General features: G+C 43.4%; 1 protein-coding gene and 1 long non-coding RNA gene across 9 annotated transcripts in view; one reads left to right on the top strand and one right to left on the bottom strand.

Moving 5' to 3' along the window:
* Positions 1-2,471: 2,471 nt before the first annotated feature.
* Positions 2,472-5,981, bottom strand: LOC144376169 (uncharacterized). The gene is made up of 2 exons (XR_013436328.1): positions 5,679-5,981; positions 2,472-4,658 (listed from the first exon to the last, which is right to left on the bottom strand). It is a non-coding gene; the product is annotated as an uncharacterized LOC144376169 (long non-coding RNA).
* Tmem72 (transmembrane protein 72) overlaps positions 5,854-19,950 on the top strand; it is a 27,784-nt gene continuing 13,687 nt past the window's right edge. For 3 of the 8 annotated variants that reach the window (XM_040272915.2, XM_040272914.2, XM_040272911.2), the window contains exon 1: positions 5,854-5,948. Coding sequence is in view for 2 of the 8 variants with exons in the window: in XM_021732550.3 (XP_021588225.1) it covers positions 6,189-6,258 (70 nt within the window). In the remaining 6 variants the exon portion in view is untranslated. Of the gene's footprint in view, positions 6,259-19,950 lie in introns of all 8 variants that reach the window. The other 5 variants (XM_078042818.1, XM_021732551.3, XM_021732550.3 and 2 more) reach the window with 4 other exon arrangements.

Raw genomic sequence — 19,950 nt, 5'->3', positions numbered from 1 at the left:
AAAGGTGGCCTGTGCAGCTTACGAAAGGCTGGGACTCTGGACCAAGGAACTACAACTTTAGGTAGTGGAGATCTGTGGGGGTACTAAGGAGGGATATCACTGGTGAAGTTCTGCCATTCCCCACCAGCCACGGCTGCAGGATGGAGGGTTGAGTGGAAAGGGGTGACACTAGAGGCTAAAGATGCACCAAGAGACTGGGGCAGCGATCCACCTGAGAAATATAATGGAGGAAGCTGCAGCCAAGAGAAGGCGACGGAGACAAAATTATATGTAGAATTGGCAGAACTGGGGAAAGAGAACAGGGAGTTGAAAAAACTCATCTTGATGTTTCTGGCTTCAGTGGCTAGGATTATAACAAGGCTAGGCACCAAGATGCAAAAGTTCAGAAACTGGAAAAGAATTTAAACAGGGAGGCTATGTTGGCTTTGGGATTCACTGACTTTGATATAGAGGTGACCAATAGACAGGCATAAATTTAGTTCTGGTGTGAAGGAAAGGGACTGGGGCTTGAGACCTTGAATGAGAATTATCTTCATTTTTGGAATGCTCAAGCCATGGAAAGAGAGTGGAGAGTAGATAAAAGAGGATTACAAATGATGTATTAGTTAACTGTTGCTGAGTAACAGATTACCCTAAAACCTAGCAACTTGAAACAACAAACATTTTCTGCCTCACAGTGTGATGGTCAGGAGTTTGGAAGGAGCAGCTGAGCTGGCTAGTCCAGGCTCAGGGTCTCTCTTAGGAGGCTGCATTCATCTGAAGGCTCCACAGTGGCTGGGGGACCTGACATTAAGCTCACTCACTTGGCTGCTGTGGGCAGCAGGCCCCAATTCTTCATGGTGTGGGCCTCTTCCTAGAGGGCCCCATGACATAACAACTAGCTACCTCCTGAGAGAATGAGCCATGAGAGTGAGAGTGACAAAAGTTGTATGTTTTATAACCAAATATCAGGATTGACATGCTGCCACTTCTGCTGTGCTCTTCACACACAGCATCCCTGCATGGTGTGATCTGAGTGAGCACACAAGGGAGGTGTCAGGGAGCGGGGATCATTAGGAGGATGCCAACCACAGATCACCACCTGGGAAACGGCCAAGAAAGAGGACTCCATACGTAACGCACCAAAAGAAGGAACACCACAGGTTCTAACACATGTAGGCTGGTTACTAAAGAATAATGTCACGCGGGGGATTTTCTAGTAGGAAGGGGTGGTTTAGGTGCCAACAATTCCCAGGGATGGAGCTGAATGAGCACATAAATTAGGCTGCTGCTGGACCTGGTGTTGAGCTGCCAGGCCTCCATGGTCAGGCGCAGGGACGTAGAATCAAGTGAAAGCTAAGTCACAGCCGTTGGAGAAGTGAATGAAAAATGAAGGCCACTTCCAAAAGCCTTGATGGTGAAGAAAGCAGAGGCCAAGTGTGGTTTTCAGGGGAAGGTGGTGCTGTGCACTGTAATTTGCTTTGATCTTGGCTGTAGAAGACCACAGGAAAAAGGTGGAGGGAACAGTCAGAAGATAGGACACAGAGACTGTAATTGATGGCCCAAAGGTCCCAGAGGACAAATGAAGACAGTAATGGAAAACACAGATGAGAGCATTAATCCCTCTTCTCCCAGCAAAAGGCAAAGACAGGTGAGGGGCAGGTGTAGTGAGGAAGGGCATGAGAGGTTAGGAGGCGAGTCTGAGGATCTCCATTTTATTCTAACCCTGAGACAAGGGGTGAGGTGGCAGGGGGTGGGGGAAAGGTCTAAAGAGGTCAAAAGGTCATCTAAATCAGCTCTGGAATGTCTCCAGGGACAGGCACTTGCTTTGAGTTATGCCCATGACCTTCCTACTATTTTATGGAAGCTTCCATACACACAATGACCAAAGATTAGCATAGACCCACATTTCATCTTTTCTTGACTTCTCAAGCTCCCCAGAGCCATCCTAGGCATCTGGAATTTTGGGGCTGCTATCATTGGTGCACAATTTATGTCTACCTATATGTCTGGGATGTCTGCAAAGCATCCATTTATAGTAACAAACAGAAGCTCTAGGCAAGTCTGGGGGAACTGCAGCCTGACAATCGGGGGCATTTGTTCCCATGGACCACCTCTGGAGATGATAGGAGCCCTCATCAAATCCACCTCCACCTCCTCAAATCTAGGAGAAGCAAGGATATTGATTCCAGTTTCACATGCAATGATCCTGAATTGCCCCCTCAGCAGCTTCAGGCTGAAGTACCTGTAAACCCAAGTGAGCATCAAGGGGGCCCCACCAGAGGCTTAGCTAGACTCAATGTTTCCTCATTTCTTTTCTGTGTGGTGTTGAGCTAGTATTCCTAGTACATGTGACTCTGCTCTCTCATCTGCAAAATTAAAGTCGTAATAAGAATAGGGTTGCATGTGCATGTAACAACATTTTGTATCAGAAATACAGTCATGTTGAGTAAACACCAATTATAATAAATATCATTGCTAATTTCCCCAAGTCCAAGGGACAGGATAGTTTATTGCCAAGTGGGTTGGATCCCTGAGGGTCTACTGAGTCAACCCTTCTTCCTATTGCTCAAACACAATGCTGTTTGGTGTATAATGAAATAAAACAATATGCTCAATAAATCTCTGGATGACTCCATTAACCCAAAAAACTATACTTTAACCTGGTTCTCCATGATGTCAGGGGCCTGATAGTGCCCCTGATTAGAGTTTTTAGTTCCTAAAAACTTAAGTAATTTCTGTAGGGTGGACGGGTGTTTTATTGGTTGTTGTTTTGTTTCCTAATAATATCAGCTCCCATTTCCTGCCATCTTCTATAGAAATGTGCTTTGGACACTGTTCTTCTGACCCAGTAAGGACACTTTTCAGACATATTTTACAGATAAGGAAATCAAGACAGAGAAGGTAAGGAATGTCCCAAGCCACACCACTGCCAAATGCAGAGCTGATCTTTGTGCCCATCCCTGCCACCCACCTTCCCTACGCTGCTGCTCTGTCTGGTGAGGCATGAAGGAACCATGGGCAGGTAGACAGAGAATCCAGATGAGGCATCTCTCTCTCTCTCCTTGGCATTCCAGGAGCCTGGAAAGGGTGTCTTCAAGAAGCGTTTCTTGCAGCATTTATCTGGATTCTTCCAGGAATTTTTAAACTCTGGAATCGCAGACACCTGGGTCTGTTCAATGCTTGAAAACGGTCTCCACAGGATGCCTCTCCTGGCATTCACATGGGATTCAAGATCAGTACCTGCCTTCCAGGCCCATCCTATCCCTGGGTGACAGACTGCTAGAATGCATTCCCCTGCTTTGAGCTCCAAGCCTTTCCCCATAATGTCTATCCATTGGATTCTGAAGGATGAATTGTGCTTTCCTTGTGTAAGGTCCACATCAACACCGTTGGCCTGCCTGAGTTCTGGCACACCCTACTTCATTCACTGCTGTAATTTGAAACTGTTTTTATGTCACTGAGAGTACTTTACCTTTGCCCTTGGCAGATTTCTGCCTCCCTTGCCACCTTCCAAGGCTTTTTGCCCTCCTCTGCCTCTCCTAAGCTTGCTAAAAAAGCAAAGCTCCCTGGGTTGCCAGATTTATCCAATACACACCCTTCCCTTCTACCCCCAGTGCATTAGTGACTGTAGGGTCAGGCTGAGATGTCTGGGGCTTCACTGCCTTCTCATCTGAATTCTATTTTAGTATCTGGCCCCTGGTTCCTGGCAATCTTTGAACTGAGAGGTCTGAAGAACTTGTCTGCACTGGCTTTTCCCTCCCCAGTGGGACTCCACAAATAGGCTTAATGGTTCATCATATGGGAGGCAAAAAGCTCTGCAGAGTAGACTTTGTGGTTTCTCCAAAAGGGGCTCGCTCTGGGGCTCCTCCACATTTCACTTCTGCAATGGGCTCTGCTCTCTTTTAACCATCAGCCCAACAGTCCCATCTTCCAGGACTCTTAAACAGTTGACCCCAGTCAAGCAGGGAACCCTCAGGGCTTGAAGATGCCCCTGACCTCCAGGCTCACTAGTTCTTTATCTCACCTGCTGGGAGCTCAGTGCAGAGAAAAGTACCCTTAGGATAAAGCTGTGGAGAGAGATCTATTCACACACCACCCACTCTGTCAGGCAAAAATGCTTTCTGCCATAATCAGAAACCTACATCAACGGCTTGACAATAAGGAACAGGTGAGTTTCGCAGTTTCCAATATCAGCATGGCGTTTTCTGTCTTCTCACAGGCCAGATCCAGTGAGCTAGTTATACCCTTTGCCTGGATCCTCCTCATCACAAGATAACTATCCATACCGACCAGGAAAATTCCAAGGGAGGGAGTGCAGCCTGTCCTTGAGCCCCTTGTCAGATGTGAAGGACACTTTCTGTAAGCTCATTAGCACAAGCCCCTTCTGGGTTATTTGACCAGAATTAGGTCAGATGTTCATTCCTAAAGCAGAGGCTGGCAATGACCAGTGGACTAAGGACAGTAGGAAATCCATGTCTTCTAAATCAGGTCTCTTTTACAAAGCAAAATCAACTGCTGGCCAGTAAGAATCAAGTGACTGCTATGGGGAGGTCAGAGCCTCCCATCCTCACAGAGGAAAAGGATTCCTAAATCAGGGTATGGAGCCATGGAGCTGCTGACGCCAGTCTCTAGTTTCCTTCTGTTCAATGCAGTGTGTACCACAGAGATTCCAAAACCTGCATTTGGGGGGAGGAATGCATAGTGTCAAGATATGTCACTGCTTGGTAGGTTGGAATTGATAGTCTGCTAATGGACAATCAGTCTGCTAATAAACACAGTCCGATAATCCAAAAAGTAAATCAAATCATACTGGGGAGCAGGGGCGCAGTGCTAGCATCGACCCTGGGACCTCACAAATGCTAGGCATTAGATCACTTGAGCACAGTTTCTTAAACTCATTCAAGGAGAGAAATACAAAGTAAACCAATAAATAAATATAATGAAGGTGATCGTTATGGAATGTCAAATTAATAAGCAAAAAAAAAATTAGTACTAGGAATTGAACCCAGGATTCTACACTTTCAAGCAAGCTTTCTACCACAAAACTGCATCCCAGGCCCTTTGAATAGTTAAATATGTCTACATGAGAGTGTATCATCCTCAATAAAAAAAGAAACCAGACTGCACCTGGTTGGAGGAGTGGTTTTTTTTTCCTTGTTTGTTTTGTTATTTATTCCACATGAGCAAAGGGAGAATAGATTTTAAAAAAAACAACTTGTAGCAAGAAAACTAAAATTTGGTATCATTCAATTATTATATTAATTAGTAAATTAAGAATCAGTGAAAGCCCACATGGTCCAATTTTAGAGGCAGGCTCCTCCACACAGCTCTACGGACACTCACCTCTGAGAACCATCAATCCAGCAGCACCTTTCATTTATGTTCTGCCAAACTTACTCAGGCTCACAAATACCTTCAGGTTTCCCCAAGGTCACCTGGTTAATTATTGATGTAGAACTCCTCTCAGAATCTCGGTGATTTCCCACATCCCATGTTGAGGATGTATGTCAGGGATAAAGGAGGGGTCCCTATGTGGCACTCTCCTGAGCTAAGCATGACTGGACAGAGTCAAAATCCACCAGACTAGAAAAGCTTTCTAATCCACCAATGCATAGAAGAAAGAAGCTTGGAACTCATTTCAAAAGTTGTTTCTACTTGGTGATTTAAAGACACATCTCTCTCTCCCACATACTCACCACACAACAAGGACCTGCATGTGCATTGTACTCTCCAGGCCCCCAGCAGGTGTAGGTCTAGGTGTGACTTCCTCCACAAAACCTGGTAAGGAAGGACCTGGGCTCCTCACTCCTCAGCTCCCTCCTCCCAGCCAGAAACAGTTAATTGCCAGCTCCAGGCTGCCTCCAGCCCTGCCCTAATCGGCCTGATCTCAGGCGGCTGCGCTGTTCTGTGGCTGAAGCCTTCAGGCCAGGCTGGGCTGTGCAGAGCAGCAGGAGCATTCTTTCAAGGTAATGATTAAGCCGAGCTCCTGTCAAGAGCACTGGCTACTGGGCTGGGAAGGTGAGCCCTATTCACACCTTGGCCAGGCCGTGGTGGCCAGGACTGGTTTACAAAGGCAGGGCTCCAGGGCTCAGGGGGCCCCAATCAGCAGCCACAGCCTCCTGCCTGGTCACAGGCTTTCTGGAGCATCTTAGGGCCGGAGTCTCTGCTGCCTGCCCCACTGGAACCTTGTCCCAGTCCTCAGCACCATGAAGCTCCAGGTGTTCTGGACTGGGCTGGAATATACCTGTCGGCTCCTGGGCATCACCACTGCTGCAGGTAAGATCCCACCTCCTGGCTGCCATCTCCTACTCAGGGGCATAGTCGACAGGGCCACCGGAGGAATAGGAACCAGCAAGGTGATAGCAACCACCTCTGTCCTTCAGTATCTTTTCTGATACCCCCAGAGACGCTGCTCTGTAGAGAAGTGTCTACAGAATAGTAGAAGTGGAGTAGAGCCTTGGACCTGGTGCTGAGTCTCAGGTCGGCAACCCACACTCTGTGTGTAACCTTAAGGTTCTCATCCACATACTGCAATGAGTGAAGGAGTTTGCCCTACTTTCTCCAAGGGCTGTGGGCAGAGGTGGAGCCTGAAGGTGAAAGTGTAAAGGGCTGAGCAAACGTGAGTCAATACCTGATTGTGTAGTTATGAAAATGGTCCACTGAACTCAACCTGTCTTGCTTCACTACAGTCCTGTCTTGTGGAGAGAGAATTTCCAGAAAGAGAGCAGCTCTGCCCTGGGACAGGTTAGGCATAGAGATAGCCAGCTTCCTCCGATCCACTCCAGCACCCACTAAGAGAACACCTTTTAGAAACCCAGGCCCACTTGCTGTGAGCTGAATGCAGGAGCACACCATTTAGGGACGAGAAGTTCGCCTAAGCCGGTCTCTTTTCCTTCACCTCGCTGCATCACAGGACTGTTCAGCTGGTTGGGAGGACAGGTGTTTAGTATATGAACTGACTTCCCCACAGTAGGCCTGAATCCTAGCCCCTTGACTCCTCTGGAAAAGGATCCATTTTGGAAAAGTGAGTAGGCAGTGTTCTGAGCCCTTAGCTCTGGGCCCCATGTCCCTTGAGAATGAAGAGAGATATACACTACCCATCAAAGTCTTTCCCTGCCTCTGGAAAAAAACTTACTCTGGGGTACTGCCAAACAGGAAGCCCCCCTCCCCCAGCTCAAAGCTTGGACTCAAGCAGTGCTTAGCCCTAGTCCAGCCAAATGCTCAACATGTGAACTTGGAGGAAACACCTGGTCCCCTGGGATGGTACTTTCTGACCTGTAGGATGAACCTGCTTGGCCAGATGTTTTGGCAGATGAAGGAAGCAGGAACTGAGCACAGCCAAATGGAGCTGAGGATGAAACATCCCGGCAGAAGACCCTGCGACACACTCCAGAGTCAGTGGGGATCTGGTTCATTCCCAGGGCTCTGGCCAATGGGCTCTTCTGTTAGAGCAAGAAGGTTGATAGAGGTCTGACTCCACCCCTCCTCTTACACCATGGAGAAGCTGAGTTCAGATAGGAGCCATGACCTTGCTCAAGGTCACACCACAGGTCAGAGGGATAGCCAGCCTGGAGTTCTGACCCCTAGACTTTCACAGAGGTAAGGACTCTGGCTAAAGCCCTCCCTGCATCCCAAGGCAAGAGAATTAATCTGCTAATTCTCCATGTAGATAAAGTTGAAGGAAGAATCAACTCCAGCTTCCTTCCGAACCACCATGTCACCTTCACATAAGGAATGAGAACCAAGTTCCCCAAGAGCCCATCCTGGGGAGAGGAAGATAACCCTACACAAATCTCCATGACTGGGGTTAGAGTTCTGAGATATTGCTATTGATTTGAGTCCACTCTGTTCTCTCTAGGTTTTGGTTCCAAATATGTAAATCATATCTGCTTGGGATACCAGAAATCCCAATGACTGATACCCCAACCACACTCTACCCAAAACCTACCGGGAAGCTGTTTTAAGATGCATGCCTCTAAGCTTCTAATGGATTAGCTAAAGACAGTTTAAAAGGCTGGCTGATTTATCTCTATCAAGGGAAGGCTTTGCAGCCCCCATACATGTGTGCACCCACAGCACACATGTTTTTTTCTTAACCACAACCTTTATCTCTGCTCACAGGGCTGCTGTTAATGTTGAAGATGAGCCTTCCACTTGGTTTTGATACAAGATCCAGGCTAAAAATAGGCCATGAGTTGCCTTCTAATGGCCAGGCTTTCAAATAATCTTGCTTGGGCTTTCTAGAGTGCTGGGAGAGAGTGGAAGCTAGAGAGGGTGTTTGGTGCTCTTGGGAAAGTCTCGGGTTTCTTCCAGCATCACTGAACTCCTGGCCTGTTTCCAGTGTATAAGATTTGCAAATTCCTTATTCCCTTAAGCCTCTTTTTCTGTTGTTGTTGAAATCCTCTGTTGAAAAGCCCAGGCCTCATTACAGGGGCACTGCAGCGAAGGAGGAAATGGGACTTAAAGCAAAGGCCGGCACTTTGCAGAACCAGAGGTGTAGGGTACCTAAGGTGGCCCCTGCCCCACGGCACACAGAGAGTGTGCCTTCTCCAGAAGCTGGAAAATCATGTGATGAAGGGCTGCTAGGAAGCTCCTGGGAGGCTGCTGCCTCTAGTCAGCAGCTTACTCCCTAGAACCCTACAGTCAGGAACCAGGCCCTCATGTGACAAGCCCCTGTGTCTGTGGCTGCAGCAATCCCTGCAAGGGCACTGCTCACTATGCTGTCTCCTCTTCACTCAACTCCTTTGGATGAAGTCTTGCTAAGCTGTCCAGTAGCCCTAGGGATTAATGTTGCCCTACCCTGAGGTCCAGCCCCATAGCATGAGTGGTTACATGAAGATGGAGGATTGCCATTGCCAAAGTGGGATAAACAGGCCACTAAACTGCACTTAGCTGAGGTTTTTTTTTTTTAAATAAGAAAACTTTGTCTCATAGAACAGTCATATGTTTCCAAGAGACCCACCCCCTGCTATTGTCTTACACTAGACTCACTTACATTGCATCCCTGGCCTGGGAAGACATTGGGTGTGTGCATGCCCATGTGCACGTATACACGCATGACCTCGAAGGCCTCTGTGGCTAAGATGTGGCACCAAGTGCTGCCCACAAAACAGACATACTGAGAAACTGCACATAAACCACGAGTACTCCATACTCCCCATGTGGATGCAGGAACACCTGTCCATGCCTCAAAGTGTTCTTTCACTGTGTTCAAGGGCAAGGACATCCTGGGTGAGCAATCTGGGCCCCAGCAGAGGCTCTGCCCTGTGAGTTGGCTCTTACTAGAGACTAAGTATAAGGAAAAGAGACCTGGAAAATGAGTTTTACTTGGAAGAGGCATGATGGTCCAGGACACTCCTCCTTTATCAGATGAGAAAGAGCCTATTTTCCAGGATGGGTCTCAGCACTGACTAGGAAGCCAGGTTTGTCTTCCCTTTGGACTTCTATCAACCTTATCCTCAGGGAAATCGCCAATGACTCCCTCACCACTCCTCAACCCTGCCCCACTAGCCATAAAATAATGAGAAGAGCTCCCAGGTCAACAAATTCCAGGCCTGGAATGGAGGAAAGGAAGTTACTCATAGCCCTGGACCCTCACCCTGCAGGGTAGACCCTCTCCTCCTAGCTATATCCTTGTACACAGATAGGCAAAGGCGTCCCCAAAAGAGGTTTGACTTGAAAATATCTTGGGTTATTGGAAGGGAAATCTCAACTTTCTTCAGAGCCAAGGAGCTTAAGCTAGAGGCTTCTACCTACCCATCTTGAGGGCTTTATTTCATTCTTCTAGCCTCTTCTCTTGGATTGTGGTAGTTGATAATTAGCATTATTATCTGAGTCTTTGCAGCACACCAAGTCTCTGCTACGGGTTTTTAATGTAGTATTTCATTTTATCCTCTAACTGGCCATTAAAGCATCATCAAGCTCATCCTCACAACCATTGTACAGAGAGAGAAACTAAGGGTTGGTGAGGTGGAGCACTTTGCCAAAGTTTCATGACCAAGAAATAGGGAAGCAAGAATGTAACTGATGAGAGTCTGCTCCTGAGACCCCGCTTTTAATTACTGTGTCCTTTGCCTGAACTGGGATTCAAGGGCATATCTCTCCATATTTTGATGACTCTGAGATACAAGATGCAAATACACAAAGGGTAACAGAGAGGCCTATTTAGGGCTAACCCATAGTGTATTCTCATGCCCCCAGCCCCACTCCCTCCTGACCAGACGCAAGCTTAGATGGGTGGGGTTGAAGTGAGGGTAGCATGACTACAATGAAGGATCACCAAACACTTCCAAACCTAAACATCCTGATATTGGATCTGGCTGCTCATTTTCCATCTCAGAATAATTACCATGCATGATTTAACTGATACCTCCATGTGCATCTTCAGCCAAGTCCACTCCTTGACCACTTCTGGGGACAGACAGATCTGCACATATTTCCAGAAGGAACCATTCCAGTAGAACCTATGGGTCTATAGGTACATGAGTGACCACATGGTTTAGAGACTTTATCTTTAATAATATTGGCCCCATAAATGCCTTCAGTGCTGAGCTTAATCTTATTTTTCAAATGGGGAAACTGAGGTTCTGAATGTTTGGGTGATTTGGCAGAGGTCCTTGACCAGTGAACTGAGGTCAGGTATGGAACTCCAATTTGTCCTGTCACACAACAGCTCCTAAGGGTAGAACAAGAAAGAACCAAGGAGGAAATGAAGTGGGATGGAAGCCCTACTTGTCATGCAAACATGCTCTTTCTCACAAATCAAGTGCCTGGGATCAACCTGGGATCACTTAAGAGTTTTGTTTTGTTCCAAGTTTTTGACCTATTAACCTGTTTCTCTTTATAATAGATGCAGCCACATCCTCCACAGCCCTGTTGCTTGTCACATGCTGTTTGAATGCACAAATGACTTATTGATATAGATTAAGACAACAGAAGCATTTAAAACCCAGGTGTTCTCATTTCTTCAAGGGTACAGCAAATGCATAGTTTGACCTTAGCCCTGTTCAAAGCCCACAGGAAAACAAATACTTTGGAAGCAACCTTCTAAAGCTCTGCATGCTAATTTCCACCCCTCTTAAATGCAGAGCCCCATGACCACTTTCCTGCCATTTTAGAAAGTCACGCACTCCAACTCCAACGTGTCTGCAGGGCATTTATGACCTCAGCTGGACCACTTTGTGTTTCCAGATCTTCCAAGTGAATGCTGTTTTTCTTTCCTGTTCTGATCGTCTTGGTAAATAAACAGAATCCCCAACACCACCACCATCACTGAATTTCTGAAAGGCAATAGCACTTGGTTTGAGTATTTTTTCCTTTACTTCTTTGTGCCTATGTCTTCTTAGATTTCTTCTATGTGCCTGGCACATAGATTCCCACTCAGGGCAGGTTAATTTCAGAGGAGTGTGCAAGAGATAAGGCCTGCAGAGCATGAGTAATCAGCAACTCTTGCAGAATGGAGAAAAGAGGATCAGAGGAAAGAACAAAGCAGCACATGACCCAAGAGGCTAGAAAGAGAGGAAGGGGCTAGACTGTGAAAGGCCTGTCCTTCCAGTGACATTTTCCATCACATCTTGAGCTTGGGTTGCTAAGATCTACCCATAGGAACTGGGTTATTCCTATGCCATCTGAAGTGAACAAACCTAAAAGCAAAGGGAAGCTCTGTTCTATTTTTCTATTTATTATTTAGATAATAAATCTAGACAAAGATGTTATAAGAAAACAGTTTTTTTTCAAGACTGTTCTTAGTTCTGTTCATCTTTCTAAAGAGGGCCTTGCATAAAAAGAGATTAAAAATATCAGACACCAGAGCCTAGTTCTGGGGAGAGATTGCTCAGGAAGCCTGCCATAGGTCAGGAAAAGGCCAGATGAAGAAGCATGGCATTTGTAGATAGATAGTCATTGTTTCTGGCACCAGGAAAGCTGCCGTGGAAGAATGAGCAGACACATTTTCTTTGAATACCGAGAAAGAATAAGTAACAAATATCTTAGGTATCCCTGATACCAATCCTAAAGAAATTTCTCCTATGGGTCCTTCCAAGGAGGAGACTTTTTTAATGGGAGACAATATCCTTAACAATACCAAGGAAATCTATGGATTCCTTTCATGCAAAGAATGCTGTCACCAAAACTAACGTATCGACCCAGGTGGCCTCACATAAGAACTCTACCATTCTTAAAGAAATAATACCTATTCTATACAAACTCCTCCAGAAATTTGAAACGGAGGTGGTACTTCTCAACTCGTTTTATGAAATCAGCATTTACATAGATAATAAATCTAGACAAAGATGTTATAAGAAAACTATAAATTAGATTAATATCCTTCATCAACATAGATGCATATATTCTAAATACTAATAACAAACAAAATAAAAAAAAACATAAAAAGGATCATATATTTTAACCCAGTGGAGTTTATCACAGAAATGAAAGGGTGATTTAATATTTGATAACTCAATTTATGTAACTGATCACAGGCTATAGATATCAAATTTTTATATGGATCTCAAATTCATATGTTGAAATCCTAACACCCAATATGATGGTATTCAAAGGTAAGGCTTTGGGGGTAACTAGATCATGAGGCAAAACCTTATGAGAGAGATTAGTACCATTATAAGAGGCCTAAGAGAGTTCCCTAGGCTATCTGCCATGTGAGGTTACAGTGAGAGAACTGTACAAGAAAAGAAGGACCCCCAAACAATGAATCTGCCAGCACCTAATTTTAGCTTCCAAAATTATGAGAAATAAATCTCTATTTTTATAAGCCATTTAGTCTGTGGTATTTTGTTATAGTAAACCAAATAGATTAAGACACCATATTAACAAATTAAAAAAGAAAAGCTGTATTATCATCTAAATGAACATAGAGAAAGCTTTTGAAAAGATCCAAAGTTTTTTCATGATAAAATCTAAAATCTAGTAGCAAAGGATGGTGTCTACGAAAAGAATACAACTACTTAAAAGATCGAATGCTTTTCTCCTAAAAATTGGAATAAGACAAGGAAATCCACTCTCACCACTGTAGTCAGCATCACAGTGGATCTTCCAGCCAAGATAATAATGCAACAAAAAGAAACAAAAGGCAAACAGCTTGACAAGAAAAAAAAATTCTCTTTGTTCACAGATTATAGGATCATCTGTTGAAAATCTGATGGAACCCACTAAAAAATTATTATAACTAATAAAGTGTTCAGCAAGATTACAGGAAACAAGATCAATTTATAACAATCAGTTATATTTCCACATATTAGCAACAATGCAATTTATTAGAGATAAATCTGATAAAACGTATTTCTTTCAAAACCCTATACACTGTAGTTTAAAGCATTTCGGAGAAATAGTAAAGAAGACCTAAATAATAATGTCAGTTTTCCCAAAAAATTACTCTTCAGTTTCACTGCAATCCCAGGAAAAATCTCAAGAGGTTTAAGATTGAGAAAATTGATGTCTCTTTCTAAAATTCATGTGGAAATGAAAAAATTCTCATATAACACCAAGACAACTTTGTAAACAAAGAACAATTAGGGGACTAACAACACCTGATTTTAAGTCTTATATAAAGATACAGAAATCAAGACCACGCTAAAGCAAAAGAAAGACAAATAGATCAATGGAACAGAACAGAGCCCAGAAATAGACCTAGACATATAGAAACAACTGGGTTTTGACAAAAGCACAAAGGATATTTAGTATTAAAAGTTCACTTTTTCAAAAATGACACTGGAATGATGAAATATTCATTTATTGATGAACTTCTATCTATATTTTGACCCATATAAAAAAACAGCTTAAAATCAATCATAGACCTAAATGTAAAATATAAAACTACCAGACAATAGGATAAAACCTCAGGAATGGGTTAGGTAGAGATTTCTTACATAAAATTCTAAAAGAACCAGTAATTGTATGCCATCAAAATTTAACATTTTTCTTTTTAAAATATAGAGGAGAGGCAAGGCCACAAAGAAGAGATATAATGTCAAATGAGCACATAAAAAGAAGTACTACATCATTAATCATTAGGGAAATACAAATCAAAGCCACAGTTAGATGCTATTGCATACCCATCAGAATGACTAGAATTAAAAAGTTTTGAAGCATTGGCAAGGAAAGAAAACTTTCACTCTAGTGGTGATGCAAAATGATGCAATCATTTTGAAAATGGATTAACACTTTTTAAAAAAGTGCCATTTAATCTATTCATTCTACTCTTAAGCATTTGTCCAGAAGAAAAGACCATGTTCCTACAAAGTTTGCAAATGAATATTCATAGCAGTTCTATTTATAATAGTCAACAACTAAAAACATCATAAGTGCCCATCAGTAGGTGAGTTATAAACAAACTGGGGTATATCCATACAATGGAATATTCCTCAATATAGAAAAGGCACAAACTGTTTATAACATGCTACAGCATGGACCAATCTGGAATTCATTGTACTGAATGGGGGTAGACAGGTAGACTGCAAGGGGAAAAAAGTCTATGCTGTTTGATTCCATTTATAAAAATTTCTGAAAAATGCAAACTAAGCTCTAGTAACAGCAGATAAGTAGTTGCTTAGGGATGGGCAGAAGAATGTGAGAGTAGCATTACAATGATACACAAGAAACTCTTGGGGAAATGGAGATGCTCAGTTGTAGTGATGGTGTCATGAGTTGTAGACATTTTTCAATGCTTATCAAATTGTACATTATGTACAGTTTGTTGTAGGTGAAGTATACCTCAGTAAAGCTTTTTTGTTGTTGTTTTTGGAGTGTGTGTGTGTAACTCAGTTTTCAGTACTTTTAATTTTATTTTTTTAGTGGTTCTTTTTAGATTTACATCTTAGAATTTATTTTGATATAATTATACAAGAATGGAATATATCTAATTCTAACTAGTACCTATTCTTGGATATACAGGATGGTGGGATTCATTATTGTGTATTCATATATATACATAGGAAAATTATTTCTGATTCATTCCACTATCTTTCCTTTTCCTATGCCTCCTCCCTTCTCTTATTCCTCTTTGTCCAATCTACTGAATATCTATTCTTCCCTCTCCCCATTTATTTTGGATTAGGTTCCAAATATCAGCAAAAACATTCAGCCTTTGTTTTTTTTTTTTTTCAGATTAGTATGATAGTCTCTGGGTCCCTCCATTTACTGGCAAATTCAGTCACTCTTCTTAATGGCTGAGTAATACCCCATTGTGTGTGTATATGTGTGTGTGTGTGTGTGTGTGTGTGTATGTGTGCATGTGTGGGTATGCACACATTTTCTTTATTCATTCATCTTTCAAAGGGCACCTAGGTTGGCACCATAGCTTAGCTATTAGGAATTGTGCTGCTATAAACATTGATGTGACTGTACCAATGTACTATGCTGGTTTTAAATTCTTTGGATGTATAACAAGGAGTGGGATAGTTGAGTCAAATGGCAGCTCTATTCCTAGTTTTTTGAGGAATATCCATACTGATTTCCAGAGTGATTGCACCAATTTGCAATCCCACCAGCAATATAGAACTTATAGGACTTACCTTTTCCTCCACATTCTTGTCAATATTTATTGTTACTTTATTCATTTATTCTTGATAATTGCCATTCTGACTGGAGTTAGATGAAATCTCAATGTAATTTTAATTTGCTTTTCTGTAATTGCTAGTGATGTTGAACAATTTTTCATATATTTGTTGGCTCTATTTCTTCTGTGAAGTGTCTCTTCAGTTTCTTTGCCCATTTATTGATTGGTTTATTGGTTTTTTATATATATTTTAAGTTTTTTGAGTTCTTCATATATTCTGGAAATAAATGCTGTATCTGAGATGCAGGTGGCAAAGATTTTTTTTCCCCATTCTGTAGGCTTTCTCTTCATATTCTTGCTTATTTCCTTTGCTGTGAAGAAGCTAATAAAGCTGTTTTTAAATGTAGATGTTATCTGTGCCAAAATGATGCTGTGTAACAATTTGAAAACCTCAGTGGCATACAGCAATAAGCATAAATAATAAGTGCATATTTGGATGAGTAGGCTAGGAAACTCTGTAAATGTTGACTGAGTATGCTTCCCTATCTGGAGGTCAGGTAAGGCTTATCTAGACTGAACTTGGCAGCGATGATAAGGGTAACTCTGCTCTATGTGCCTTTCACATTTCAGCAGATTAGCTTGTTCATGTTTATATATATAGCATGTGTTCATAGTAGTGGCAGAGGCACAAAACAGCAGACTTGGTTCTCAAAACCATGGTATGTCTGTGCTTGTTTAACATCCCATTGCCCAAAGCAAGTAAGATTCATGAGTTCAGATTCCAGAAATGAGAAACTTTGCCCTAAGGTAAGGGCTGGGAAAAAATCACATGGCAAAGTATGTGTATATGGAGAGGGATAAAAATTGAGGGCACCATTGCAGTTTACCACAGGAGCATGAGAAGGGGAGAAAAAAACAGACCTCTTGGCTGCTCTTGTTTAGTTTATAGCTCATGTTTACAGAATCCAGTAGAGAGCTATGGGTATAGCCCTGTGGTAAAGCACCAGTCTATCAAGTAAAAGGCCCTGGGCTTGATCCCCTGTACTGCAAAAATTAAAAATAAACATTCTAAAAATAATCTAGCAAAATATGAACTAGGTGAGCTCTATTATCTTTAGGACATTCTCCCAGAACAGACTTGTAAGAGAATTAGACAATATATATTATACTATAACATTTTTTTCCAACCGAATGTCCAGAAACTTCTACCATAAAAGCTGGGCCTTTATTATCGCTAGACTCTGACTCATCTGTGTCAGCTGAACTGATCTCAACATACAGGTGACCCTCCTTTCCATGCTTAGAATCTGACACAACTTATTCTGAGTTAAGAAACCTACCTTATTATCTCAGTGAATTCATAGCAACTGGTTCCAATGTCTCCACGTCTCCTTAGACAAGGTGCAAATCTATCATTTCACGTCCCAAATCATCTGTGGCCCCTCTCCTGAATCATCCCCAGCCATTGCCATCAGGCCATGATGGATCCTTACCTGAGATGCCCTTGGAAATTCTGAAACCAGTAGGAAGGCAGGCAATACCTAAGGATAAGGAGAAACAATCAATATTCTTGTTGAGTTAGGAAGCTGCCCTCAAAAGTAGTATGAACTTCTCCTTGACTCCTAGGACATCAAGGCCATAGTCACAGCTTGGCATGACAACTCAAATATAGTATAGCCTCTGGTTAGCGTGGGAAGCATCTCACATTGCCACCAAGGGCAGCACACTGAATGAAAGACTTGTCAGAACTCAACACAGTGACGCCGTCAGAACAGACAAGCAAAGTCAATCGTGAGGTCAGCTCTGAGGCAACAGCAGCACCAGCCAAGGGCAATGCCCCTTACAGACAGCACCTCAGACAGGCCCCCTCCCCGGCGTGAGCACCTCTGAGTCCCTAGCAGGGAGACAGGGGGTGTTACACGAGAGATGTTGAGATGGATGGGACTTGGAGCCACTTTTACTCCAAGCAGGTCTTGAAAACAACCCTGGGACAGGAACATCAATGAGCAATGTCATTGTCTCCCGAAGAGCTCTTTAGCAGCAGTGAAAATGTGTTAATGGATGAAAGGATGAAAATAAACCTCCTCTCTCCCTTGAGAGGCCTGACGGGAACAGCCTGGCTTTTATTATGGTTCTATTGCCATTGTCTAAATTGAGACCACACTCACTCCATCCGTCACTCAAACTGAATGCTTGTTGGCCACAGTGTTTTCATTGTCTTCATTTTCTAGAACAGGAAGCAGACGACAGCGCTAAGATTTACCAGAGGGTCAAGGACTCAGATTTTCTGTTATTTTTGCCCCAGCACAGCCTCCTTATAGTTCTTGTTCACTCACATAGTGAGAGGTTGGACTAGACCAGATGAGAGGGACGGAATCGGGAGGGAAGGGGACTAGAACATTGAGGCCAGGCTTGGCCATGAATGGCTCTGTCCAGGTGTGATGCAAGATGCCTCCCTGGGATTGTGCCAGGAGTGGGCAGAGGAGTGGGGTACACTGAGCAGGAGAGAGTGAGGTGCTTCTGTTTGACTGAGCCAAGGTTACTGGGGATTCTGAGGCAGGGATAACAGGAGGGTTGAAAGGAGTCTAATAGCCACTGTAAAGTACTCCAGTGCAGCTCCACTCAGTGAGAAAGAGGGTGCAGCCTGGATAAGGGAGTTCTTGGGGAAAATTCTGCCTCCTAGATCATTTGTTATAAAGAGTCTTTGTTTCCGAGGATGGTGTGACATTTGTCCTAATGTTTGTCTTCATTGTCAAAAGGTGAGCTCCTTTGTTAAGGACCCAGCTCAGGGCAACACCCAGGATCATTCACTCCAGTGAGTTATTGATGCAGATTAGACTAGAGGCCTGTGAAGGCAAAGGTCCAGAGGAACCAGCCAGGCTGCCCCACTGGGAGGTGGATGGAGAACAGGCCAAATTCCATCAATAGATAAAAGCCCTCAAATTCTGGGACATTTACATCCCTAGTTGCCAGGGCCAGTTGGACCCACTCTCAGGGACATGAAAAGGCTGTACTGCTGCTGCACAGCCATGGAAGTGAATACCTCCTTTCAAATAGAGTGAGCATCTGCTTAAGTTTACAGTGAGCACTTTCTTACAGAATCAATGCCATTTATTTATACAATGAGTGATATTTAACTCAAAATGATACCCCCTTAATTTTAGGTTTAGCACCTCCTGAATTTTAGGATGACTCACCCTGGTCCTGGTCCTTTAGATGCCGTAACTTCTCTGTGGTTTAGGGCATATTTGGAAACCTGGCACAGACCTGAAATCCAAGTACATATAAGCAAGGACTGAGCTATCCTCATGCATGTGTGAGGTCTTTGAGAGAGCAGGAGTTCACCTACGCAGTCTTGGGGAACTGACACTCAGGAGAAGGGAAGGCCCCAATCCTTCTTATGTGTTGATCCCATTCTTAACCCTTTTGATGCCACAATTCATATTCACTTCTGGGATTCCAAAATGTTGATTTTAGACAATAGCTTCCTGGAAAAAAAATATTTAGCAAACCCTAGGCCCTCAGTCAATATATTCTGGGTTCTGTATCTCTGTCATTTGGAACTAAGATGCTTGTACTCCCCAAATCTAGTGAGCTCAGTGGAATGGGCTTCTGCAGCCAGACCCAACGTGGTTGTCTGGGGTAAGTGTTGGATGTGGTTTGTAAAATCCTCCTATACATGCAATCTGAAACCATGGAAAGAATCTACTATGGTTGAGGCCAGATCCTATGGATTCTCCATGAATTCCTAAGACATAAAGCCACCAATGAGATTCCATGGCCTAAAAGAAATTCTCAGACCCCCTCACCCCAACTCTTATGATCATGCATCTTGCATCTGCAAGGTGTGCAGATATTGGAGGGAGGTAAGGGCTGCAAGACCTAGGAGCCTTGGCTTCCTGACAATCAAGCTGAAGATCCTGTGTGGAAGTTCAGAGGCTCAGGAATCCCTGACAAATGTTTATTCCTAAAAGAATCAAAATCTAGACCAGACCAGATAAAAGGACTTTCATGTCATAAATCTCAGGTAATGTGACAATAGGATGAGCCACAGTTACCGGTGGCTGCATAACAAAGCACTCCAAAACTTAGTGGAGTAAGACGATAAACCTTGCATTATGTTCAAAATGTTGTGCCTCCGGAATTGGGACAAACCACAGTGAAAAGAGCCCATCTCTTTCCATGATGTCAAGGGTCAAAAGTGGGTGCCTGGCATAGCTGGCATGGTGGAAGTGGCTCATCTGAGGCTCACTGGAGAGTCACTGAAGTTTACTTCGGTATCATTTTACCTGACAAGCAAGTCACTAAAGCCAGGCTAGCTAGTTTAAGGATAGAAGAGTTACATTATACCCCCTCCTGGGAAAATTTGTAAAGGCTTTAGGTCTGACAGTTGACGGTGTTCATTACTTCTCATCCACATCACATCTGCTGGAGCTGGAGGTCCAGGATGAGTCCTT

Source organism: Ictidomys tridecemlineatus, chromosome 1 (genome assembly GCF_052094955.1).
Source record: "Ictidomys tridecemlineatus isolate mIctTri1 chromosome 1, mIctTri1.hap1, whole genome shotgun sequence".
NCBI classification, from domain to species: Eukaryota; Metazoa; Chordata; class Mammalia; order Rodentia; family Sciuridae; genus Ictidomys; species Ictidomys tridecemlineatus.
The sequence above is the reverse complement of the archived record's forward strand: the minus strand, read 5'-3'. Positions and strand labels throughout refer to the sequence as shown.